This window comes from Macaca thibetana, chromosome 10, assembly GCF_024542745.1.
Source record: "Macaca thibetana thibetana isolate TM-01 chromosome 10, ASM2454274v1, whole genome shotgun sequence".
Classification (NCBI taxonomy): Eukaryota; Metazoa; Chordata; class Mammalia; order Primates; family Cercopithecidae; genus Macaca; species Macaca thibetana.
In genome coordinates, this window is record NC_065587.1 from 78,233,491 (window position 1) to 78,261,275 (window position 27,785).

General features: G+C 40.9%; 1 protein-coding gene across 3 annotated transcripts in view; it reads right to left on the reverse strand.

The window, feature by feature from the left end:
• The window catches only part of PAK5 (p21 (RAC1) activated kinase 5), a 603,498-nt gene that overhangs the window by 22,461 nt on the left and 553,252 nt on the right, over window positions 1–27,785 (reverse strand). For all 3 annotated transcript variants that reach the window (XM_050745056.1, XM_050745055.1, XM_050745057.1), the window contains 3 exons: window positions 21,067–21,852; window positions 6,236–6,727; window positions 3,240–3,373 (listed from right to left, as the gene is read on the reverse strand). In XM_050745056.1, the coding sequence (XP_050601013.1) occupies window positions 3,240–3,373; window positions 6,236–6,727; window positions 21,067–21,852 (1,412 nt within the window). The remainder of the gene's footprint in view (window positions 1–3,239; window positions 3,374–6,235; window positions 6,728–21,066; window positions 21,853–27,785) is intronic.

Below are 27,785 nucleotides of genomic sequence, written 5' to 3' on the forward strand. Positions count from 1 at the left end.
TAACACTGCCAACTGGAGAATGGCTGGTGTATTTCTACTTCTACTTCTTTTGTATAGAAAAAAAGTTTGGCATGGAATAAAAATGCTTCAGTTCTAGAGTAACTTCAAATTCAAATCCTGGCTGTATCAGTTATTAAATGTGTGGTCTTGAGAAGGATACTTTTAAAAATTTTGAGATAGAGCCTTGCTCTGTTGTCCAGGCAGGAGTGTAATGGTGCAATCATAGCTCACTGCAGCCTTGAACTTCTGGGTCAAGTGATCCTCCTGTCTTAGCCTCTTGAGTAGCTAGGGCTACAGGGACATGCCACCACACCCGGCTAATTTTTAAAATTTTTTTATAGAGACAAGGTCTCTTGCCCAGGCTGGTCTCGAACCCCTGCCCTCAAGTGATCCTCCTGCCTTGGTCTCCCGAAGTATTGAGATTTCAGGCATAAGCCACCATGCCTGGCCAAGAATAATTTTCCTCTTTGAGTTGTAGCTTCATCACCTGGCAGACAGGTACATCAGCATCTGCCTCATAGAAATATGTGATGGTTACATGATAAATATATAAAAAGCTGGATGGTGCTTGGCACTTTCGTTTCCCTTCTGGAACTCTTTGTTTCCTGGAAGTTAGAAGGATCTTACTTAACAAGATGTTAGGTTAGTGCTAACACTTCAGTATGTATAAGAAACACCTGAGCATCTGGCTAGAGCATGGATTCTCATTTGGTTGGTCTGGGGTAGGACCTGAGATTCTGCTTTTCTAACAAGCTCCCAGGTCCTCAGACAGCACTTGGAGTTGCAAGGGGTTACATGTTTTATCAGCCGATCAATAAATCATTCATTAAAGCAGTTATTCAGCATCTACTATAAGAAACTCTCTGAATTATCAGTTTAAGATTTCAAATACCTGCCGGGCGCAGAGGTTTATGCCTGTAATCCCAGCACTTTGGATGGCTGAGGCGGATGGATCGCGAGGTCAGGAAATCAAGACCATCCTGGCTAACACGGTGAAATCCCGTCTCTACTAAAAATACAAAAAAATTAGCTGGGCGTGGTGGCAGGCGCCTGTAGTCCCAGCTGCTCGGGAGGCTGAGGCAGGAGAATGGCGTGAACCCGGGAGGCGCAGCTTGCAGTGAGCTGAGATCCGGCCACTGCACTCCAGCCTGGGCGACAGAGCAAGACTTCATCTCAAAAACAAAATAAAATTAAAAAAAAAAAAAAAGATTTCGAATACCAAATATTCATGGTGTTCCTTGACACACAATTAATGTTTTGTCTCTGGAGTTAGTGGGTCTTTAAAAGGGAAATTAGTTGACAATCCTGGATGAGAAAATTAGAAAAGACAGTGGATTTTAGGGACACACTCTCTTGAGTGGTTTCCACCGATACAAAATAAGAATGGAAAGGAACCTTGACAAAGGTAGAGCTGGAGACCTGAGTGGCTACATGAAGCTCCGGAAGGCAAGAAATAAGCTTCTCCCCTGAACATATTTTTATTTTTTGCTTTATATACGAAAAGCAAAAAATGTATATCATATTTGCCTTAGGCTTAGATCTTTCCAGTATATTTGTTTCTACCAATTAAGATGATCTTACATGTTTTTTTGTTGGGCATGTCTTATTGCTACACCAACAAGAGTCTGCCAGCTAAATTGTTGGTGATAAACGTTCAGTGTCTTCACTCACAACACTTCATTTTGAGATGGCCTACTCCAGACTGAGAACTGTAGAGTCACGAAACCTCTCGTTTTAGTGGAGAAAAAGCAGCATGTTCTATCCCTCACAGAGTTTCCCAGTACTTTGTTATCTTGCTTTCCACCTATTAGATACCTGGATCCACTTTTGATTCAGGCACCATTTCAATAACAGCAGCTAACACTCAATACCTCTTCCTCATGACAACCCTTTCTTAACTTTTCGGCGTTTTATTTACCATCAAAACCAAAGTTAAAGTTTCCCAAATGTAACATGCTATTTTGTATGTCTATTCCACAGAACCTTGCTTCTCCAAGTATGGTCCATGAACCAGCAGCGTTGCCATTGCCTGGAAGTTTGCCATAAATGCAGAGTCTTACACCCCTCTCTATTGAGTCAGGATATGCATTTTGATAAGATCCACAGTGATTTATGTGGACACGAAATTGAAGAGGCACTGTCCTAGCACATATTCTTTCCTCTGTCTTCAGTGCCCTTTTCCTCCTACTTGCCTTCTTAGTAAACTGCTATTCGTCTCTCAAAATCCATCTCAGATGTCACCTTATATTAAATAGAAATAATTCTTGACTCTTTCTGATAGAGACATTTAGGTGTCCTTCTATGCTAGAGATATATATATATATATATAAATATACACACACACACATATACATACACATATATATGAGAAATACATTGTAATACCTGTGCAGAATTAGGAAGAAAGATATATATACACACACACACACATATATATGTATATATATACACACACATATATGTATATATATGCATATATATACATATATATGTATTTCTCATCAATATACAGCAATATAGGTCAATATACATCAATATAGATCAATATACATCAAAATACATCAATATAGGTATTACAATGTTTTTCTCATCAGTGATGTCCCTGAGGGGGTATGTCTGAGGCATATACATTTGTATCTTCTGCATCTCTAGCACTTACAAAAGAGCCTGACACATAAAATGTGCTCAATAAATACTTAATGAAATGGCTGGAACTGGCACATCAGGGAGGTGCTGAAGCAATAGGCTGTAATTAGCCATTGTTACTTGCAAGAATATTTTAAAACACAATTGAAGAATTTCTGCGTGCCACGTCGATTCATTATTTTGATACAAAACTTCAAGTGATCCTCTCCCTGTCCCTTCCTTCCCCTGGCATCCTTGGTGGTCTTAGCACGCAGCAATGGTAGGGTAACTCGGGAGAATGAAATTCTGCTTTTAAATCTATATAGTGACAGGAAATTCTATTATTTGTCACTGAAGCTTCATTCTTAGCAGGTTGCTTATTTTAAATCAATGGGTATTAATGCCCTTCTGAAGGCAGGGAGAACGTTAACCGAATGAATGAACTATACATGCCTGATAGCATAATGGGCCCTCCAGGGAATGTGGGGAAAAGGGTAGTCATATTCCCTGACTCCAAAGTGCCCACAATTTATGAAGAGTTCATAGTCACTGAGGCTTTATCCTGGAGAAGAGTAAGAAGCACCTCGAATTATTTGGATAATAAAGAAGCTTACCTGGTGTGAGTCACAATGTCTGTCAAGGCACCACCTTCTAGAAACTCCATGACCACCCAGAGCTCATCGCCAACAAGGTAGCTGTTGTACATGTCAACCACATTGTCATGGTGGTAATCCCGCATGATCACGACCTGGGGGAATGGGAAAGATACTTTTGACTTGTGAAGATGAAGTTGCTTTTTGTTCTCTTGTGGCCACACCTACAACTGTAAGTAAACTGATTGAGAGGTACTGACTGTGGGGAAGTTTATTCAGAAATCTATTATAGACAAAAAGCATCAAGGGTAACTAGTAGAAATAAAAGGAATCAAGGTAACAAATTTGAGAGAAAATGGCAGGTCACCCTGACATTGGAGAGACACAGAGAGAGAAATGAAAACAAGTAGAACTAAAGCAAGATTTGCATTCACAAGAGGGAGTTTGGTTGACAGTCTGTGGGGATATGATCAGATATCCCTAAGGATCCCCTTTAGAATGCACTGTTCACAGTCCTCTGCTGGTTATCCTAGCAAAGGGTCACCAACTTGTAGTAATTGAGGGAACGAGTCCCACAAGTGAATGAAGTAAACTATCTATTAGAACTGGAGCCACACAAGACCAACTTAATTTCTCCTTAGAAGAAGATATGGGTTGAACCTGAGAGATATTTGGGCTGAATTCAAAAAATATATGTTGAAGATAAAAATAAATATGGCATAGACATTAAAAGGGCTAAGGAGCCTGCTTGCTGGAGAGAGCTTCCAGAAATTGCTGCCCTGTGGCTGTTTCCACTCGAGTTTTCAGAGTTAGTGTTAAATAATAAATTACAGAATTGTTTATCTACATCATATTGCTCTGTGTGTTCTGGCATTATGGTTTGGAAAATAAATTCCAGAAATCAGGAATGGTGGACTGGGAAGATGCTGAAGCCCAGTCACCTGGAACTCTCTGTGAGATTTGGAGCATGTGTAAGAAATAAGCACCTGTGGGAGCTGGAGATGTGTGGAGGCCACTGGGGCCTTCACATGAGCCTCCATGAAAAACAGAGTTCGAAATTGCAGCTGAGTGTATTTGTACAGTGCCTGTTTATGGACCAAACACCTTCTTACTTCTCAGAGAATGGGAGTGCTTACAACAGAAAGACGAAGAAGTCAAGCAGCCATAGATTGTTCTGGGAGTTAGAAGATGTGGATTGTACATGCTTTCCTGGAGACTAACATCTAACACTGATATCCTGACTTGATATCTTTAGGACTTAGATCTGTCATCCACAAAAACTTATCTTTCCCCTCAGTGCTCTCATAAAATTACTAAAAGAATATTACTCCAAAATACTTTATGTGTTTTCTAACATAATTACTCATGTTTCCCCACCTATTTGAGAGCTCCTAAGTGATAAGTTTAAAAGGTAAATGAGAAAGTGGAAGGTAAATGTTAAAGTACAACAAATACACAGAGAAGGGTTAATTCCTTAACATATCAATAGCTCTTACACATCGAGAAAACAAATGCTAGCACCCTAATTGAAAACTGTATACAGAACATATGATTTAGTGAAGAAAGAAAAATGGCCTATAACCACATAAAATTAAATTCAGCTACACTAGTAATAAAAGTGCTAATGAAAACAGTAAGGTTTATTCACGTCTAGCAGATGAACAGAGATAACATGACAGTATCAACGATGCTAGTGAAGGTGAAACAGTACTATTAGTGAGGGTCTAGATTGGTACAAACTTTCTGGAAATTAACATTGTATATCATTTCTCTAAAAACATTTACATATCATTTGATCTGTTCATCCTATTTCTAGGACTCTAAGAAATTATCAGATATGAAGCCAAAGACTTATGTGTAACAACACTCACTGCAAAATAATAAAAGTGACAAATTGGAAACAGGATAAATCAGAGACTGGTTTTAAATATGATACGTGTAAATGATAGAAGATTATTAAAAGTGCGTTTTGACATGTAGCTAATAGAATATGTTAATATATTTTATTTTACATTAATAAAAATAAGTAATATATGCCAATATATGTTATTTAATATTAATTTTATTAGTAGTAATGTTAACATTAGGTGAAATTTAGAAAGTCACAAAACCACATACTATAAAGTTACCTCAAATTTATTAAATCAGTGACTGGTTTAATAAATTTGATACAGATCTATGATAGAAGATTATAAGGCCATTACAATGGTCATTAAATTTATTTTACAGTAATAAATATAAGTAATACAGCTCAATATATTTTATTTGATATTAATTTTATTAGTATTCATGTTAATATTAATTGAAATTTAGAAAGTTATGAAACTACATATATAGAGAATTATCTCAAACAAAAGAAATTTGTAAATAGAAATATATAGAAAGGAAACACTGAAATATTAATGTAGGCTATTACTTGACTGGGATGTTTGTGGGACATTTTCTTTACTTTCCAAATATTCTACAGGAAGAATTCATTATTTTTATAGTTAGGAAAAATATTTTAAAGTTCCCAAAGAGTAATAGTTCATTGGTAAACTGACCCTGGTCTACTGTTTTAAAAATTGTTTATGGAGGGTATATTATGATATTATAGTATAAAATATATACAAATCCACACACATACAGTGTAGCATAAGATTTAGAGTCTGCTAGACAGAGATTCAGGTCCTAGTTCTGCAGTCAACCTGCTTGACTCTGGGCCGGTCTCTTCACCTACCTGAGTCCAGGTTTCCTTGTTAAAATGATGATAACATATTTCTGTCTCACAGAGTTGTTGTGAGGATCAAACTAGATTAATGCTTAGTACAGCGGCTGACACACATGAAGTACCTTATAGAGGTAACAGCCATATATGTGCACAGAAAAAAGACTAGAAGGAAATATTACAGGGGACGCTATTTTTGTCTTTATATTTTCAGTGCTTTTCTAATGTCCTAAAATGCACGTGTATAACTTTTGAAATGGGAAATAAATGTTACAAAGGAGAGAAAGGATGACCCAAACACACCCTTTACCTCATTGAAAAGCAGTTCCCGTCTCTGTTGCTTCCGGAGGTCCATTTTCTTCACTGCAACTTGTTTCCCTGTGTGTTTCTCGGTGGCGATGCACACGATGCCGGTTGAGCCTTCCCCGATTTTGATAAAGTTGTCCAAGTATTCCCTGGGGTCTCCTGGGCTGACCACCAGCTGCAGGGCCGCCCGAAACTGTTCATGGGACACCCTGGAGGGCTGCTGGTCGGAGGAGGAGCCCCAGCTGGGCGGCGGGTAGGTACTGGATGAGAGGCTGAGGGAGCTCAGGTAGGAAGCGGTGGAGATGTACTGCGAACTGCTCTGCAGGGAGGGGTGGTGGTACAAGGTGGCTTTGTGGTACCCAGACGGATACTGGTGGCTGCTTGAGGAATAGCCCGCTTTGCTTTGACTTTGAGGTAGTTTGGCAGGGCCCCTGGGGTAGGTGTCAGACCCTGACAGTGGAGGGCTGAGGACCATCTGTGCTCGATCATAATCCACCTGGGAAGACAGACATGGATAGAGAATATTCACATGCTAGATCTGAATGCCACAGCCAGGTGGTGAGTGAGCTGACCGACAGCTGGCAGAATGAGGATCACCAGTGCGGGATGAGAGGATCTGCCTGGGGCACCAACAGGACTGGCCACACCTAGGGAAGGGCCTTCTCTGGTACACGTGCACCACAGTAGGAGGTTAGCTCACGTGTATCTTATCCAAGGTGTGCTTGCTTGATAAGCCTTATTTTCTTGTTCAGGAATGAAAAATCTCATCCCTCATTAAAGGACATTAGTTTTCAGCTAGCATTTTGGGGAGACGCTGCCAGGGTAGGAGGCCTTTTCCCATGCTTCTGAATTCAAATACTAGAGGCTGGTATGGACATTTATGTATAACATATGTATAACACAGCAGATGTAGGTACAGGGGAAAACATGGCTCCCTGTGCTAAGGGTGTGAACCACAGGGTGAACATGTGCAATGTTCTCACCAAATAAGTACAAATAAAATTGAGAGTGACCAGTCTTTGCAGGGGTATGTGTGAAATGAAAATGAGGCTAGACCCCAAAGAGACCCCAGCAAAGAACATCCACTCTGACTTGGAAGAGTGGGATGAGGGGATTTTGTGGAGGAGAGTGGGGAAGCCAGTGAGGGGATTACTGGTATATGATACTATGTGTAGATCCAGCAGTCACTTCCTGGAAAGAATCAGGAAGGAGCTCTGGCCACTCTTGGAATGGCTGAGGCCTGGATGGTAAAGATACCACATCTCGTCATGTGGTATGCTCCTTGCCCAGGGCAGAAAGTGCTAATCCATCAATGCACTCTGTTTTGGAAGATCCTGATGGCAACACAGTGCTGGATACATAGAAGGTACTCAGAAAAGATTTGTTGATTGGACTTCAGGCTGTTTCTTAATGCAGTGCCCCAGAAAGTCTCTGTCACTCTACTGGGTGTAAATGTAATGGCGTTAACTTATCCTACTCCCCTTCCATCCACCCCAAGGACCTAGATCTACTCTAATATAGTAGCTACAAGCTACGCGTGCCAATTTAAAGTAAACAAAAATCCATTAAAAATTAAAAATTCAGTTTCGCAGTCACACTAGTCACATTTTAAGAACTCAGTAGTCACCACATCACACAGTACACATATAAAACATTTTCCTAATTGCAGAAAGGGCTATTGGATGACACTATTCTAGATGAATTGATTCTTCCCATGCAGCACATTCATTCATTTATTTCAAAAATTAATATTTGAGCAACTGTGATGTGCTATGCACTGTTTTAGGTGTGAGCGGGGAGGGTCCACCAAGAGTCAAAATGAATGGTATCTCTGCCCTCCTGGGGTTTATGTTCCAGAGAAGGAAACAGATAATAATAAAGAAAACCAATAAATACACAGTGTGTGGTTCAGGAGTCATGAATAATATAAAGAAAAATAAAGCAGAGTGAGGGGGTTGAAAGTAATGAGATGCCATCTTGGATAGGGTAGTCACAGAAGGACTCTCCGAGGGCGTTCCGTTTGAGCAAAAGCCTGGCTGAGTGAGGGAAAAAGCAAGATCCCTCTCCTAAGAGGGGTGGTTTGGGCAGTGGGAGTGGCACATGCAGGATTCTGAGGCAGACCCAGGCTTAGTGTTTGAGGAACAGCAGAAGCTCATCTATAGTGGAGAGTGTCAGCTAAGGAAGATGGACAGAGAAGCTGCCAGGGGCAGATCATGAAGACCTTGGCAAGGATGTTGGCTTTTGCTCCGAGTGAGGTAGGAAGCACTGGGGATTGCTAAGCAGATAGGAGTGACACGGTCTGACTCTCTCTGGCTGCGGAGGAGAGACTTTGGTGGCGAGAGTGGAAACAGGGATGCCAACAGCTTATCACAGTTAATGTGGGCTGAGATTAGGGTAGTTATCATAGATGGGGTGAGAAACGGTGAAATCTCGGGCAAGATTTGAAGGTGGAGCTGACAGGATTTGTGGATGGATTGGATGAGATCTTGAAAGACAGGAGTCAAAGATGGCTATCAGGATTTTGGCCTGAGCAACAGGGTGTTTAATGAGATAAGGAATCCAGGGGTAGCAACAGGCTTGTGGAGTGTGGTAATTAGCTTCCAAATTGCTCTCAATGACATGTGCCTCCTGACATTCATATTTCCATGTAGTCCTCTTCTACACTGCATTGAAATTAATCTGAGTGATCAAAGAATAAGGCAGAGATGATGGCAAGCTCCTTTGGTCTCTTACTCACGTCATTTATTTTGGCTTTCGCCAGCTGCCATGTCATGAGGACACTCAAGAATCCTCTGGAAGGACTGGGTGCAGCGGCTCATGCCTGTAATCCCAGAGCTTTGGGAGGCTAAACTGAAGGATCACTTGAGCCCAGGAGATCAAGGCTGCAAGTGAGCTATGATTGTACCACTGTGCTCCAGCCTGGGTGACAGAGTGAAACCCTGTCTCAATAATAATGATAATAAAATAGAGAGGTCCATGCAGCAAGAAACTGAGGACTCCTGTTAAGAGCTAGCTAGAAATTGAGGCCTTCTAGCAAACAGTCATGTGAGCCATTCTGGAAGTGGATCCTCCAGGTCCAGTTGATCCTTCAGATGACTGTGTCCCTGGTTGATGTCTTGACTGCAACCTCATGAGAGATTCCAAGACAGAACCAATCAGCTAAGCCCTCTCAATTTGTGACCTACAGAAACTGTGAAATAGTAAATGTTTGCTATTTAAAGTTTAGGGGGAAATAGTTGAACAGCACTATTTTTTGCTTCATGAGGCAGTGTGTTTTAAGCCATGAAGTTTTGGGATAATTTGTTATGCAGCAATATTGATAGCTAATACATGAGAGAAAATCAAGAATTCTTTTAGCCATGTTAAGTTTGAGAGAGTGATTAGACATCCAGGTGGAGGTGTCACTTAAGAGACTTAGACATGCCCCAAGTCCAGGGAAGACTTAAGGCTAAAGACAAGAATCTGATAGTCATCAGTGCTTAGTTCATATTAAAAGTCATGATGCTGAATGTGTAAGAGATGGTCTGAGGACCCCAATGTCTAGATACCAGAAATAGCAGAGGGATCTTGCAGAAAGGAGCAGAGAAGGGGTGACCAGTGCTATAGGAAGGAAACTAAGGAAGCAAGGTGTCCTGGAGCCAAGGGAGGAAAGTATTTCAAGAAGGAAGGGCTAATGGATCCTGTCAAATGCCACTGAGAAGTGGGATGGGGCATGTTGCTCATCGGATCTGGTGACATGGTAGAGGCAAATAGGTGTTTCAAGCTCCAACCCCATCATGTTGCATAAGAAGATGCTTGTTCTATCACATCATGGAGCAAGAACTGCACACAGTGGGCTCTTTAAAATTGCTACCATAGCACCATTCTCAGTACCCCCACACTGCCCATTGGTTCTACATTGACAGTGCCTGGCCTGCTGAACATTGAGCAATGCAGCTCTTCCAGCCTCAAAAACACTACACTTTACTAGGCGAATTCACCACTCAGACAGCCTTGACATCAACCAGCAGGAACCAGGGCAGCTGCTAAGTTGCCCTCCTGCCCTGGTTGCAGAGACAACACATGCTTTTGAGAGGCATAGGGATGAATTCTGACTTTGATAATTTTAGTCAAATCAGTCTCTCTGAGTCTCAGTTTCCTTATCTGTAAAATGGAATAATAATAATAATTACTTCCTTTGGTCACTGTGAACTCTAAAGGATCAAATACACACCTAAGTATTCAAACAATGACTGGCCAGTAAGTTCTACTTGGTGTTATTATTACATAAAGTGATGAGACACTTTATACAGTAATGAGAATGCAAAATAAAATAAATAGTAACTGCAATATTATCAAACTAGCTAGCATTTATCGAAGACATACAATGCCCCTGTGGTATATATATTCCTATACATTAATACTCAAAGCAATAAGACAAGGTATCTTTAGTTGTAATATATTGAACAATGTAAAGTTAAAATATTCAAAAACAAGCTGATTATTTTCAAAGCCTCTGTATTTGTGCTACACAAGGAAGATGTGTGTGTGTGCGCGTGTGTGTGTGTACGATGGAATGGGGAGAAAGAAGTGTCAGTGTAAGTTAAACAACTGGATTCTTCCTTTAATAAGCTCGGATTAGTCAAGTCTAGGCTAGTCAGCAAGGCAGGGTGTGAAGGGAAATAGGGTTTTTGGCTTTTATTTCTGAAAGTGTGTCCTGGGAGCCATCAGATGCCATTATCGCCCTGTGTCTTCCTTGGAGGACTTGTTCCCATACTTTCAACGAAAGAATTCATTCCCCACAAGCATGTATAATTGATCTCTGAATATATATTAAAAATGGGCAAGCTGCATCCTGCAGGAATCACAAACACCACTTTACATTCATTTAGGCCACTTTTCTTTCTTATCACCTGTCAGCAGCATTATCAGAGTCCACACTTAACAGCCGGCGTATGGCATAAAGAAGAAGTCTGCCTGCACCAAGGGGACAATTTCCAGGCAAAGATGGAATGCAGAGCTCTTTGCTGAAAGCTAACCATCTTCAAAATTAGGCCATGAGACAAAAAGGTGTTGTTGTCTTTCATGGCTGCTGGTAAGAGGCGCAGACTCTTAAAAAAGCAATGGTTGAGGAACAGTCAGTATCACAAGAGACAATTTTTTGAATAAAACTCAAGGCATACTCATCAGGGAACGAACTGTTCACTTCGAGTGAGGGAACACGTGGTCTTCCCTCAGAGGACAAAGAGCTGACTCTGTGAAGGAGAAATGCATGGGTGACTGGGGCCACCAAGGTGCTGAACCATTGCCTTCTGTTGGATCTTAACCCACATGCGGGATCCATGATGGTGCGTATCACCGGCCCACACACTTTCGACAGGTCTTGTTCTTTTATTCTGGGAATCAAGCAAGGGGCAACTAAATCCCATTTTGTGGTTGATAAAATGGAGGCACAAGGAGATAAAACTGCCCCCAAGCAATCCAGGGCAAACAGCCCCACACTTCCAAGGGGACGACATAACCTGGTTTATCTGCCGGGGTCAGTCTTTCATTCCCAGTGGGAGGGCACCCAGCACACTGGCCCACAAGCCGGCTCCCTTGCCTGCCTTGGCATTTCCAACCTTCGTTGTCACCTCCCTGGTCTGTATAATCAAGGCTGGGCATTCTCTCCTCACTAAAATGCACAGGGGTTCTCCTAGGAGCCATCGTGGGGCCTCTTCTGTCAACAACTGCTCTGTTAGAAGTATATCCTTGCAGTAGTAACAAATATTTATAAGAATAATGATGCTTGATATTTGTTGAGTGCTTTCTACATGCCAGGGACTGTTCTAAGCACACTATGTACATTCTTGCATGTAAACCTCAAGTTGGACAATTAAATAAGCTCTGCAATTCCTCCATTTTACAGATAAGAAGACTGAGGCACAGTGGGTTTAAGTAGGTCATGCAAAAGTCCCAAAGCTACAAAGAAGGGAGAACTGGGGTTCAAATCCAGACAGAATTGCTTCAGTACTTGGGTCCTTGATAAATTCACAGAGACAGGCGTCAATGATGGGGGTGGGAGGATGTGGTCTTAACAGAGGCAGGCAAAGCGGGGGATAACGACAACCACAGAGATAAAGCCTGGTCAGGGTGTTTCACTAGGGGCCCAGATGTCTGGGCAGCCTGGGGCAAAATGCAAGAATTGGACCAGAGCATGATGGATGATAATGTCTAGGAGAGGGGATGAAAGACAAATTAAGGGTTTTGTTTTGTTCTTATTGTTTTTGGCTTGTTTGTTTTGAACAGTTTTGGCTTAGAGAAATGAGCTCAAAAAAAAAAAAAAATGAGTAGTCATCACAGCAAAACGAGTTGATTATCTATGTACATCATTCATCATTTTCCTTTTTGTTTTGGTCAAAGCGGAAATCTGCATTGTTCCAAAACCACTCAGGCTTTCTTTTAAGTTCTTTCAAGGAAGAAAGTGCAAACTTTCTTCTGTGATGAGACCTCCTTGCCCTCTCACATCGCTCTTGGACTTTCATAATCATGTAAGTGTCCTGTTCTAAGTTGTCTTTCTCGTGATAGCCTATATTTGGAAGGCGGAAAACATAAATGATGAATTTGTTATTCCCACTGTTTTACACACACATGTTCATATACATGAGAAAGATGTGCAAAGCAGTCCAGCTTAAACTGTGCAATCTTTTCTATGACCAGATTGACAAACACATTCTAGAAAAAAAAAATGAAGCAGACCTATCTTTGGTATTGTGAAAGGAATTTGAGATCTGATTATTTAGTGAAACCACAATGCAGTGGAATTGGACCAGTGAAAGGAACGACATTTAATAAGTAAATCCAATGTATCTCTCATCACCCATGATCCAAACCATTTCCAAAAGATTTATGTACATAGTTTACCCTTGCAGACCTTACAGCAAGGGCACGGGGTGCAGAGCAAGGGTGGGAAACTGCAATGTAAGAGAAAAACAACAAAGGCATTCTTCCCATCCCTCCAAAGAGAACAGTGCTGTGATTTTGTGAACGAGTAACTCCTTACAAAGGAGACCATGGTCTGCAAAGTTTTCAGGGGAATTTCCATATGGCATGATGTAATGAGAGAAGGCCAGATCAATCGTCTTGCAAATTATCACCCAGGCTGCTAAACTGCTTAGCTGCAGGGTTACCAGGTCATTAATTGTCATTGAAAATTGGATACATTTTAACAAGGAATTCTCTCTACAGGAATCTTTAGAAATACTGACAAAATGAACAAGGAGTCGTGATTGTGATTTCCTCTTTTTTTTTGAAATGGCTAATAACATACACTTGTTTTTTAGCTTCCGGACACTCTTTTGTATACCATATAAATTAATTCTTTAAAAACTGTGCTTTGTCATGTCTCTATACAAACATGATCAAAAAAGAAAAAGAGCAAAAAAGAGAGGTTGTATTATATAAGGGAATAAATAATCCCCATTAACAACTCAGTCAGACTACCTTTCTACAATGAGCTCAACATCTCTAAAGATAGGGTCAGACACAGGCTTGTGATGTATCAAAATTATAAATAATTATAGCAATGAATTCGTTTAATCAATCAATTTCACCAGAGGTACGCTGGGGTGGACGGGGCATAAAACTCCACACAGCTATCAATTGCTCCGATTACAGCTGGCTGTCAGCCAGAATTCCCCTGATCCATGTTAGTTAAATGCACATTAATCTGAATTTGGCAGTGTAATCAAGGACCTAACTGAACTGTGAAATTGAATTCTGCAGTAGAACATAATTTGACCATTTTATGCCAAGGCTGGGGGGAGAAAAACCTTGGTGAGGGAAGGGTGGGAGAAAGAAGAGAAGGGAAAAAAATCCTGCAGCAGCATCTATTTGTCACTGTGGCCTTCTGTTGTGAGGGCAGGGGGGCCATGGCTGGAGCGTGCTCAACTGGGGTGTGTGGGCACGGCCACGGTGTGGGTCTGCGCCCACAGAATGAGGACCTCGGAATGTTGCGTGAAAGATGGTGAGTTATAGGGAGTGGGAGGCAGCTGGTTCCAGAGCCTGAATGTGATGCTCCAATACACCTTTTCCGAGCACAATAAAACAAAGACTGCTCATCTCAAAAATGAAAACGACAGGCTGGGTGCTGCTTGCTCTCCATAAATCAAATGCAAGATAAAAGTGAATCACAGTCCTCTATTATCTGAGCATGGAAAGGGCATCTTAAATTGTCCTGACTTGACTCAAAAGAAAATTTAACAGGACCAGGCTTGGCTTTGGGAAGGGAAAACGACTGCTTGTAAGAAGTCTGGAGAGAATCATTAACTCACATTCTCTGTAGGGACACGATAGAGACTGGCAATTAGGGGAATGGGATTCATTAAACCCTGTGACTCATCTGTCTCTCTGGTTGTGCCCTGCAAATGCACACTGAGAGTTGGACAAGTCATGACCCTACAAACAAGCAAAGCCTAGCTATATGAAGCATTGAATAAATCTGAGATGTGCAGGCTCAGGCATACGGGTATTCCAGGCTCTTCCTCCACCTCTGAATTGGCGTATCCAATTAACCCCCCGCAGTTGCTGCTTCAAACTCAAAGAATGCATCTTCTATTCAAGAGCAGTGAGACACAGCAGATTGCTCTGGCCTGCGATCCGTCATCGCCTGCAGTGATGTGGAGGGACTTTTCGTCTTTGGGGATTGGTTTGCGGCCTCAGAATATTGTTCAAATATGTCAGGGCCTCCGAGAGAGGTAGGGACGGACAATGCTAGGTTAAATTCATTTTGTTTTTAATTTGGTAATGGGAAAACCCATTCATAATGACCGAAATACAATTTACTTTGAGTCACAAGAGCATTCATGGGAAGAAGTGTCCATTCATATGCAAAGGACACCTAAAGTCTCCATCAGAAGGGACAGATGTTAGAGATAGCGCACTCAGTCAGTCCTTGGATGTTTTATGAGCCTTAATGAACACCCTATAGGTAAAGAAAACAAATCTAAATATATCCACTGTTATATTAAGGGATCAAGTTCTTCTCTCTTTCCCCGTCAGATTTTTGGTGCAGCCCATCAGTTTTCACTAGGCACTGTCATTCCATAACCCATCAAGCCCCGAATGGATCTCTGAATGGAGTTCTGCAGGGATCCTCAGTAGAAAAGAAGTTGCTGTTTTGTTGTTGGAGCCGTGGTTGAATCTGGACATAGCAAGTACCACAAAGAACAGTGAATCATTAAATTATTGATGCGGGAAGACTGGGCCCACTGGTTCAAGTGCTTTTTCCTTCCAGGGAAAGCAAAGTGATAGCTAAGCAGTGAAAATACATTGTATTGTTGACCCCAGAAGGAAGTGCTGGGAAATCACACCATCCTTTTCTTCCCACCCTTTTTTATTGTTGTTTTGTTTTGTTTTGTTTAGACAGGGTCTCACTCTGTTGCCTAGGCTGGAGTGTACTAGTGTAATGATAACTCACTGCAACCTTGAACTCCTGGGCTCAAAGGATTGCCTTGGCCTCCCCAGTAGCTAGGGCTACAGATGTGTGCCACCATGCCCAGCTAATTTTTAAATTTTATTTGTAGAGACCAGATCTCACTATGTTGCCTAGGCTGGTCTTGAACTCCTGGCCTCAAGTGATCCTCCCATGTTGGCCTTCCAAAGTAATGGGATTACAGGTGTAAGCCACTGCACTTAGCACATCCTTCATTCTTCACTCAGAACTTCTTACTACGCCATCTGTTTGGGATATCCTAGGCTGCAGCTGTGGTCACTTTTCCTGCCTTATAGAGATGGCAGGGGTGAAGTGGAGGGGTTGGTTGGAGATGTATAGCTATGTCAGTTCTTGCTTGTTTAGCATCTGGCTTCCATGCAAGCCTGAGAATTTTATTTACATTCTAGAGAGCAGAGTAATCACTGGGGTGGCACTGGGGTCCTCAGGCCAGCTCAGTCGCTGAAGCTTCACATGGAGGTGAGCAAGTCACACAGTGACTCTGTGACTCTGGCCTTCTGAGACTCACATTTCTAAAGTGAGAACAGTTGTACTTATAGGCTGCACAGAGTGACAGAATTTGTTCCCATATTTTGAAAATATGTAAAAGATGGCACAGAGAGAACGTTCCTATGGCTGGTGTTAGCTGATAGGGTGATGTGTCTTCTAACCAGAATATTCCTGAGAATAATGGCTAACACTGAGTGCTTGCCATGTGCTAACTCCTTTAGGCTTATTAATCTTAATCCTCAGGACAACTTCAAAGTAGGTACTGAAACACTACAGATGATGGAACTGATGCACGGAGAAGATCATACAGCTAGTAAGGGCTTGAATCCAGGGAATCTGATTAAAGAACTTGCATTTTTCTGTAATGGGTGAGAAAAACTGGATTATCTTTTAAAAAATCAAACAAGGCTACCACTTAAGGTTGAATAAAGGCATGTGAGTCCCTTAGGGATTTCTGTACCTAATGCTTCCTTTACAGCCCATAGTTCCAGCTTTTGCCCACAGTTTACACTCTGGGTGACATTAAGGAACTTCTCAAGGATTCCATCCTACCAAGAACAGGAAGAATAAATAGCACTCCATGGGCACTGCAAATCCACCTGTCAGTCACCACCCGTTCTTCACCAGCAAGGTGAGGCTGCCTGTAGGATTTGTGTCTGGGCCTGGAGACTTCATGTCCACCTTTCTGCCCCTGGATTTTCTTCTGTGGAAATGAGAATATTCTGGAACACATAGACTTTGTAGTCAGTGGGACCTCGTTTGGAGTCCTGATTCAGTTATATTCAGTTATTTGCCTTTATAAACTTGGGGAAGTCCATAAAGATTTGGAGTCTCAACTTCCTCAACTGTAGAGCAGAGGTGATTCTGAATTCTTCTGGAATTGCAAAAACTAAGTTGAGTCATGTTTGCAAAATGCTTAGCACAGTGCTTGGAACACAGTAACCCTCACATCACTGCCACCATTCATCTACATGCTCCACAGGTAGACTGATGTGTAGACTACTCATATTAGTAATTAAGATGCTGTAATTTCTTAACTTACTTAACCCTCATACTATATAATGAGACATGGGCTGTCTTTATCCTTATTTTGTAGATAAAGAAGTGGAGTCACAGTTAAGCAACTTGTTCACCCAGTTAGTAAGTGGCAATGTCAAGACTTAAACCCAGGCAGTTTATCTCCAAAACCCATACCCTTAACTGCCAAAACATGCTTGATAAATGATAGCTATTGAACAGTTGTCCTTAACTGGGCCAAGTTTACTGTCCTCTGCCTGTAGGACATTTGGCAGTATCTGGGTATATTTTGGTTGTTATGAGTGAGGGAGGGATGCTATGGGCATATAGTGGGGAGAGGCCATAGATGTTGCTAAACATCCTATCATGCACAGGACAGCCTCCCACAGTGAAGAATTACTAGGTCCAAAATGTTCATAGTGTCAAGGTGGTGGACTGTGCCACAGAGTGAAAGGGGATGATGCAACCGAATTGTGAAATTAATTGCTAATTAACTGCTAATGCAACTTCATTGCTTCAGGTATTAAAAGGAGCTTATAATCAGGCAGGTTGCAGGCTTTGCACCCTCAGAAGCTGCCCCTGTGCTACTGGAAATGCATGCAATGTCTGGTGAAAGGCTTAAGCTCAAAGAATTGAATCCCAGCTCTGCTGTGAGCACACTGAGCCTCTCAAAACCCGTTTCCTCATCTGTATAAAGGGATCAAGAATTCTTGCCTTACAGATCTGTGAGGCTCAAGAAAACATGGCATGTATCTGGTACACAGCAAATGCTTAATGCACTGGTGGGATTTTTATGCTGGGGGCTTCTCAGTGGCTGCCGCAAGGAACGGATGTGCTGGGCCAATACAAAGACACAAGTAGGTGGCTGCCTGGTCCCTGGAGAGCACAGGAATGAGCAAAGTCAAATACATGGTGACAATTTCTCCAGCTAGCTTCCTTCCCTGGAAGGCAGATTTGTCTGCAGGCGAGGATGGAAAGCATTCTCTCTCCACTTCTGGCAGTTTTTATTTTTATGGTGGGTATGGTGCTATATGGTTTTTGTTTGGCTTTGTTTCCCACCCTCCCAACCCCAGGGTTTCATCTGCTTAGTTCCAGCAAAATACACTTAAATGTAGTGAGAGGAGGCCAACATCAACAGACTCATAACATTCTTGATTCCTGTCATGCTAGCAGGGAAATTAAGTAGGTAGATAATATTGAAGGAGTTTTTTTTTTCCTGTGGGTTAACATTAATCTTTTTTTTTTTCTTCAGGACAAAATGTAAAACTGTGTGTCAAACACACACACACGCGTGCGTGCACCCACACACATACACACGACCCTCCTCATTTCTGCTTCATCTGGAGACCTCCACAAGTTTTGTGCTTCCTTTTATTTTTGGAGGTGAGAACATGACCCAGCCTCCTCTAGGAGTCTCTGCAATGCAAGGCCGACTCATCTGGGTCGTGACCGCTATTTCTTCCCTCAGCTGGAAATCCAAATGTGATTGGTACTTTCTAAGAGTACAGTTCTAAAGACACAGGGACCGCGGTCTTTTTAGAGAAATGTTATCTTTTTAATCAAGTAAACGTTTTAATTACTAACCTGCTTCCCACCTCTTATCCTCCCACAAAACACAAAACCTGCTCATGAATCTCTCGTGAGTTTCCTGTGAAACATGGAGCAGCAGCTTGCTTCTTTGTATTTCTGATTATAAGGGCTGAACACCCTTGGTAGAAGTTCCCATGAGTGAATATGCGGTTTTTGTTGTTGTTGTTGTTGTTGTTCTTTTTGGTGAGCCGTAATAGTTTGTGCATTGCATTGTTTTTGGGCTGGCAGAGCCAGATTTCAGGGCAGGTCTGCCTTGTCTTATACTTGGAAGTCTGCAGGATAGAGGGAACCTGCAGGGAATTAAAGTGAATCACTCCTCTCACCCTCCTTCTTCTATCACTTAAAGTTCTGGTGGCCACTGGGACTTCTCACAGATTTTCTTGGCAAATGCAGTTGAATCCCCGAAATAACATATATCCAAGTAATAGGAAAATATTGAGCAGAGAGAAACACCAGACTTGAGTTATTGTCCTTGTTTTGCAAACAACTAACTGTGAAACTGTAAGTGTGTCATGTGGCTCTCTGGGCCTCAGTTTCCCCTTCTAGGAAATGAGTGCGCGGGGATTGCTGGCAGTGACATTAAATCTCAAAAGCCCATGCTATGTGAAAATGTGGACTCAGGGATACCAGTTCATCCTTTAAAAAAAAAAAATTTAAAAAGAGAGAAGACTGAAACTCCAAATTAAGAGCTCTAAAACTCTTGACCTCTAAAACTATTTGGACTATGGACAGGTGTAGCCCACCCAATATTCATTTCCAACATCCAGGAGGAGCCAAATAAGCCTCCAGGGCCAAAAAGCAGCATCATCTGGGCAATGTTTTCTCTGTGACTATGACCCCAAACAACTCCCTAACACACAAGTAAGCAAGTAAGCTTAACATGCAAGTAAGCCACACACACACAAAATCTTAGATAAAAAATAACCACCAATGTTCAAAGCCTGAGGATGTAACTCAATTCAGCTATCGAACATGTTAACTTATTTATTCCATATCACTCACAGAAATGCACAAGTGATATGCACAAGAAATGGGGAACATATCTCAGGCCTTTATTTATCAAAATTTGTTTTTAATTCTATATCTTGGGAACTAAGATGGTAGCTTTTTTGTTTCTTCTAAAGAATGGCTGAAGTAGCTCCAACAATACACTTAAATGACTTCTCCTCAACATCTCGGATGAGGTTAATGAGAAATAAGAAGCAAAGGAAAAATATCGACTATCTATAATCAATAAAGCAGGTGAATGCAGGCCGGCTTGGCTTGCAGAGTTTTCTGTGCTGCTCACCAAACTGTCAAGAGTTTGGTATAAATAAGGTACATGACTGCCCTGTGAGAAGGCACGTCCCTCTCACCTGCTTCAAGACCTCTATGTAATCCACAATCCACACCCAATGCTCCATGTTCACTTTTGCTGGACAGGTAAGGTAGCAAAAACATTTCTAAATGACAGGGAAAAATAAATCACTTGCACATTCTCAAAGGAAGTTTCCAAGACTTCAGACCTTTGGACCCATAGACCTTTGTCTGTGATTTAGTTTCAGTAACTTCTCTGGCAGTGATTTCCAAACTTTAGGATATCATGGACCAGTCAAATTTGAAAGCACACTTGGATCTGCTAACATTTAAACAAAATTTAAAAGAGGAATTACAACAAAACAAAGTAAAAAGGAGACAAAAACGCTCCAGCGGTCCAGCAACCATCTGTCACCCCCAAATTTCTTACAAAAACCAATATTTCAAATCAAATATAGTAAAAAGTACACACTCTTAATATGAAGGACCATCCCCTGAGTTGAATAAAATTAGCTTTATTTAAAAATTACCATGTCATCCTGAGTTTCTTTCCTTTCTGGCAGGTCCATGCAAACTTTGCCAGGATATAGGAACCACTGTATGACTTGATCTAATGCTCTATGATTTTATATGACTGATCCACTCCTTAACAGGAAACTTAGTGAAATACAGTCACATCATATTTATCACTCATATATCAGAATATCTTTCAAATAAATAAGTTTATTTGCCTTTTAATGAGAAACCAGGTAGGAGGGCCCAAAAGATAGGTTTTGATTTTAATGAATATATATGCCTTATCCTAAATCTTCTGCCCTGGGGCCTCAAAAGTGGAGACAGGGTGGGTTTTGATATTAATTTTCCCTTAAAAGGCAAACAAGTACTTGGCAATCTGATCGTATAAAAAGGTCATCCCAGCACCACCCTTGTGGAGGTTTTTGTACACTTCAGGGAAAGGAGGTAGCAAACGTTACCTTTGGAATGCACATTGTGGGCTCGGACAAGCGAGGGTAGGTGTAGGAGTTGTAGGAGTGTCCTTGGGGATGGGTTTTAAATGCACTTGCTCCAAATGGCATCATCGGTTCCTGGAGCCCCGAGCCTGACCTGGACCTCTGCCGCATGGCGGGCTGGGGGCTCGTCTGATTCAGGTACGAAGACTTCGGCCTCCTGTCATAGTCATCCAGGCTGGGTCCCCATTCACTTTCACTGTACGCCAAGCTCTCCTTGGAGCACCCGCTGGTCCCTGCAGTTCTAGAAGGTGTGAATTGGAATGAATAATCCAGAGGGGAGCTACTCGAGGCTCTCTGATACTCCCACTTGAGGTCACTATATTCACTTGGTTTGCTCAGTGAGTCCAAATGTGAGTGATAATCAGCAGAAAATCTGGCGAAATCGGATTTCAAAGGCTTCATCTCAGAATAGTAGGCCTCCCCGTGCTTCATTTTCATTACGTGCCCATTTTGTTTGGCTGCATGGCTGCCTCTATAATACGGATCCAGATCGTCTCCATAGAGACTCTTCTCCCTGTACTTTTCGGTGGTGTAGTCAGCAGTAGTATCGGATTCGCTGGAATACTGGGAGAAGGTGATGAAGCCATTTTCTTCCGCGTGGCCTGGACCGTGGCTGGAGGCTCCCTGATCTGGGGTGGGTGGGCTTTCTTTCCTTAGGGAGTTGGAACGAGTCACCGAGATGTTGTCAAAATCCTCTAGCAGGCCGTTGATGGAGGTTTCCTTGCAGGGTTTGTTTCCTCTAACGATTGTCTGGGGATAATAAAAGGAATACTGTTTGAGGAAAATATTTCATGACTTTAAGTTGACGGCGGCATCCCACCCCCACTCCATCCAAATTAAACTACAGAAGGAAAAAGACCCCAGGAACACTTAATACAAAATGACAAAGAAAAAATCGTCGATTAACTGCAGTGGTGAAATAAATGAAATAGTAGACAATAATCTCAAATTGCAATTTTTTTCCTACCTATCTCAATAGAGACATCAATTAACCACCAAAAAGCCATGTACGAGACTACATAGGCTCTCACTGTTTCATTTACCAGTTTACAGGCAAATCCCTTCCCCCTGCTTCTTCTACCTAAATAATAAGCCCCAACCATCTATCGATGAGCTGATAATTACAATTTAACACTCTATAACTGTTTGGTAATAAAAAATAATATTTATTACGGTTTTACATTCATTATTCAGATGATTTTCAAAACCAGAAGGCATTGTCGCCCAAGTATTGACATAACTAGAAATGGGTGTACATTTTTTTACCCTTATATGGAAGACACATAATAACTGAGGTTATGAAATTTTATAGATGAGGAAGGCACTTCTTGAAACTGTAATTAGGAAACAGCCTGAAGATTATTTGTGTGATTTATGATGAAATGTGATATTCTTATTAAGTATATATACTTATACTATACAGCTTGTTTGCTCTGGCCACACTTCTGCGTAACATCATCGCTGAATTTTGGGTGGCTTAGTAACGATGGTTGCACCTGGATCTTAGTGACAAATTGTTCCCTTTAATGAACCTAAATAACACAAGAATACCAGGAACCGAAAGACATCGCAAACCACTTACAAAACCGTCAGCTGTTCCTTGACAATGACAGGATTCGCAGGAAAATATGATGGGGGTGGATAAAAGAACAAAGAACAAAGTGTTGTGACTTCAGACTTCCAGGATTTTAGGAGAAAAATACCTTTGAGCAACTAGCAAGAAGTTCAAAACCATCTTGGATGGTACAATAGAAGACTTCAAACTGGAGGAGGAAGTCAAAGTTTTCCTGGAGCTGATGTTTTATAAATCTATCCATGGTGAAACAGAGGCTTTATTTTTTTTTCTCTCAAAGAGTCCTGGACTAGTGCTTTTGTTCTATACCCTTTTCTTTCAAATACATTTTTTGTTCTAGAATAGTTTTAGATTAACAGAGAAGTTGCAAAGAGAATACAGAGTTCTCATAGACTTCTCATCCAGTTTCCCCTTCTGTTAATATCTTGCATTGCTATTAAGGAAACTCCATGTTCCTATAGATTTCATTAATTTTCTTCTAGCGTTCCAGAGTTCCATCCAGGATATCTCGTTACATTTATTTGTTATGTCTTCCGAGTTTCCTCTGATCTCTGACAGTGTCTCAGATTTTCCTTATTTTTTGATGACCTTGACAGTTTTGAGGAGTACTGGTCAGGTATTTTGCAGAATGTTCCTCAGTTGGGGTTTTCTTGTGTTTTTCCCATGTTTAAACAGAGGTTATTTGGTTTGAAGAGGAAGACCAGAGAGTAAAGTCACATTTCATCACATGATGTTCAGGGTACATAACATCGACATGACTTAGTAATGATGATGTTAGCCCTGACTACCTGGGTGAGGTCGTATTTGCCAGGTTTCTTATACACACAGTCCCACTCCCCTCCCTTAGCTTTCCATATATTGTATTATTTGGGAACAAGTCAATAAGTGTAGCCTCTACTCAAAGGGCAGGGATTTAAGCTCTGTCTTCTGGGGTGTGTGTGTGTATGTTGCGGGGTATCTATATAAAGTAGTTGGAATTATTCTGCACAGACTTGCTTATTTGCTCCCATTTACCTACTTATTCAATTATCTATTTATCTATAAGGATGGATGGACTCATGGTTATTTATTTTATACTTTGGGTTATAAGCCAAAACTATGTTATTTGCCTTGCTGCTCAAGTGGTTCCAGCTTCTGTCACTGAGAGTTCTCTCAGGCTGCCTGCTGTGTCCCTTTCACAATCCCTCTTCCTTTTATTTTTCGAGCACTTCCTGACTTTCTGTCACTACAAGAAGCTCCAGGTTTATCTTTTATTTTCCCTGCCCTTCCCCCCAAATCAGGCATTTCTCCAAGGAACCCCAACAGTATTAGAAATTAAGATTTGGTTCCGGGAATACTCATTGCTACTGGGTATCACTGCCAGGCCTCAGCAAACAGAGCTCCGAAATAATATGTTTGTAGACTAACTCATGAATACACTCACACACCTATAATTATATCTGTCCATCTGCATCTATATTAACCTAAGCATAAATCCATATTAATGTCTCTGAATCTGATCAAGTACCACATAGTTCATTCTAGCCATTTCGTTACTTACCTGTAACTTCGCTCTGTAACAGTAAAAAACATGGACCCAACCATCTGCCATTCATTTGCTTATTCAGTGCTAACTGTTCAGCAGTTTCAGATTAACCCACTCTACCATGAGAAACAACTTTGTCAGCTCCAGTACAGTGTTTACGTCTAGTTCTTTAAAATTACTTTACACTTAGAGTTTCCATTCAAAGCACTGTTTCCAAAGTTCCTTAAGTTAGTGTCTTCTTTCCTGCACCCCCTTCAATGAGGTTATGTCATATATGTGTAGCTGTTGGATTCTTTGGTCACACTCTGCATTCTATCCCAGGATCCTCTGATCTTCTGGTTTATTTTTTGTTGTTGTTTTTTGAAACTGCATACATTAGTTAACTCTCTGTGCTGCAAAGCTCTATGGGTATAGACAAGTGCAAAGCATCGTGCATTCAGTGTTAGAGTGCCATACAAATTAGTGCCACCAGCTGCAAAAATATCTCCTGAGTTTCCTCTGTCAAACATTACCCTCTCCCCAAACCCTTGATATCACTGATCTGTTTTCTGTCCTTATTGTTTTGTCTATTCCAGAATATCATATGGATGGAATCATACAGTCTGGAGCCTTTCAGTTTGACTTCTTTCACTGAGCATAATATAGTCAATGTTCACAAACTAGTAGCCTAGTTTCTTTCTTTTCTTTGCCTATTCCTTTTTTATTCCACAGTGTGGAATTCATTATATGGAATGTAGTCATTGTTGAGGGTGGTGCATAAACTGATGGATTGATTGCCAAAGTAGGGGATGCTCTGTTGGAGCCTCCCTTAGAGAAAGAAAGAATCATGTATATAACCTGGGACCTTTCCTCAGAGGAACAACCTCCATGCTCACCCCACAGATTAACTTGGGAGAAACAATAACTGTGAAGAGGAAAAGATAAGCAGTCTTGGCAGAGGAAAGGAAGAAACGGCTACAACTCAGCCTTAAAAATATCAAGTCTACTTCAACAGCTTCCTATTTCATTTCAGTTGTATCTTCCTTGTTTACCACTTTTTTTTTTTTTTTTGAGAAAGTCTCTTGCTCTGTCACCCAAGCTGGAGTGCAGTGGTATGATCTTGGCTCACTACAACCTCCACCTCTCAGGTTCAAGCAATTCTCCTGCCTCAGCCTCCCCAATAGCTGGGATTATAGGTGCCCACCACCATGCCTGGCTAATTTTTGTGTTTTTAGTAGACAGGGTTTCACCGTGTTGGTCAGACTGGTCTCAAACTCCTGACCTCATGATCCACCCACCTTGGCCTCCCAAAGTGCTGGGATTACAGGCATGAGCCGCCGCGCTTGGCCTTGTTTACCACTTCTCTATTTTCTCAGGGTGGCTTTCAAGCCCTCTTAGACATCTGCTCTGCTACCTTCTATGGATTTAAACTCTGACCTCCTTTCCTATTCAATAATGTCTTGCACTGTTTTTAAAGAAAACAGAAACAGGTTGTTTATATCACAGTGTATCAACTAAAAGTATTTCCTTTTGGACAGAAATTACACTCTTGCACATTTTCTACTCTCTCTCTTTATGAACAAAAGGCAGGTTACTCAAACAAAATGTTATCAGGAATTCATGGTTCCTCCAAAAGTAGCTTCCTGGTATATTTAATCCCAGGCATTTGTGTTGACAGAAGTGCCACATGGGTAATGAGTGTGAGGGACACCAAGGTCTTAAAGGGACTTCTGAATCACTGGACCTACTCAGGTAGTCCTTTAGCAAAAATCTTATCTTATCTAGACTTTCTCTGAACTTAATAAACAATACTTAACTATATTAGATTTTTTCGTATTCAATGTTACCTTTAACTCTATATCCTAGAAAAATATTATTTCTTTAAATTCTATCCATCTTAAACAATATTCCAATTATTTTTTCTTGTCTGCCCCCCATGCCTTCCCATCTCTGAATACACAAAATACTCAATCTGGTACTATGGAATCATTTCCAGCATCTGAACTTCGGAAAGAGTCTAGGTCACCTCTTCTTTTTACTGAGTACAACCTGAAACCTGGAGTTGACTTTGCCAACAATATTTAACAAACCTGGGATTTGAACCCAAGTCTCCTTTCCCCCAGTCTAGGTCTCTTTCTATGGTACGCTTTAGACTCTTTTGAGCTAAACAAAATAGTACCAGTAAGCAATGCAATGTTGGCGTGTGATATCATGACCCAGCAAATTGGCCATTGGTCATTGCGGTGCATATTTTTATCATGCACTCCACTCTCAGAAATTAGTTGTTGAATGTACGGAATATGGATAATTCTAGATTCCAATTTCAATTTCAGTACACACTTGCTATGTGATTTAATTTCATTCTCTATTTCATTAACCGTTCTCTTATTGGTAATAGAGATATTATCACTTGATGGTATTTAGTGATCCCCTTCCCCCTGGAATTGTAGATGCAGATGGAAGGAGGGGCTACAGAACAATTTTAAAACATCCTAATGCCCTCAATGACAGAAATGTGTAAATATGATATGAATTTAGAAAATTTTGACACATTCATCAATGAAGGCTAGGAAAAGCATGAAGATTATTTTAAAAACGACCAGAGAAAAGCTAAAAGTCTAGGGAAAGTTTCTGGAAGAATAGAACTATGAAGCACATCTAGGAGGAAGCAATAGATGTAACTAGAGGGAGGGAAAAAAGAGATAACCACCAGCTCATCATTTACTGGACAACTGAGGCTCAGAGGTGATCTGTATGCCTTAAGATGCTACCATCTTTGGGGTCGGGATGACAATTGTGAATACAGAAGAAAGGCTCTCTGCTCATATAGAATTAGTATCCCAATTATTTGTTTGGAATTTATGTCCAAAAAACCTATTAGTTCATCTTCACAAATTAACAACTGGCTATGATGGGGGGTAGACTGTTAGTGTTGGAAATTCACTACAAGGTAAATTATCACTACAGATAATTTAGGAGGAAAAAAAACCTTCCCTGTGTGATTCTTTTGAGATAAGAGCATTATTGAATACCTCCTTTGAAAGTTCTGGGTCCCTTAAATCTCCCTATTTTTACACTAAAACCCTTCCAATTTCATTCATGAGTTGATTGGGTAGACTTTAAACTAATAGTTCATTTTTGAGAAATACTGAAATAATAAAATTTACATGTCAAAAAGAGGCATCTATTTATCCTAAAATATCTGTAGATGGATAAAAAAGAGAACTATAGTATCTATGTGTCTAGGCCTATACTATCTATAAATATTTTTAAACCACTAAGAACAACATAATGAAGGCCTATTAAATAGAGCTTTTTCTGTCACTAATTGTGCTATAAATATCTTATATTTAGGAAATTAATAAACAAAAGGAATAAATAACAATTTCATAGGGATTTTTGTCTCCCAAGTGTGTTCATTAACATTTCTATAGGAGAATAGAGGGTCACTATTTCATCATACAAATTAATGTGTGGCCTCAGAAATGGGGACCTGCTGTTTCTGTGCACTTGTCACCACATATACAGAGAAAATATTAATACTGCTATGAGCTAAATGCTATTTAGAAGAAACGATAAAGACTACCAATTTATAAGAAACATTGC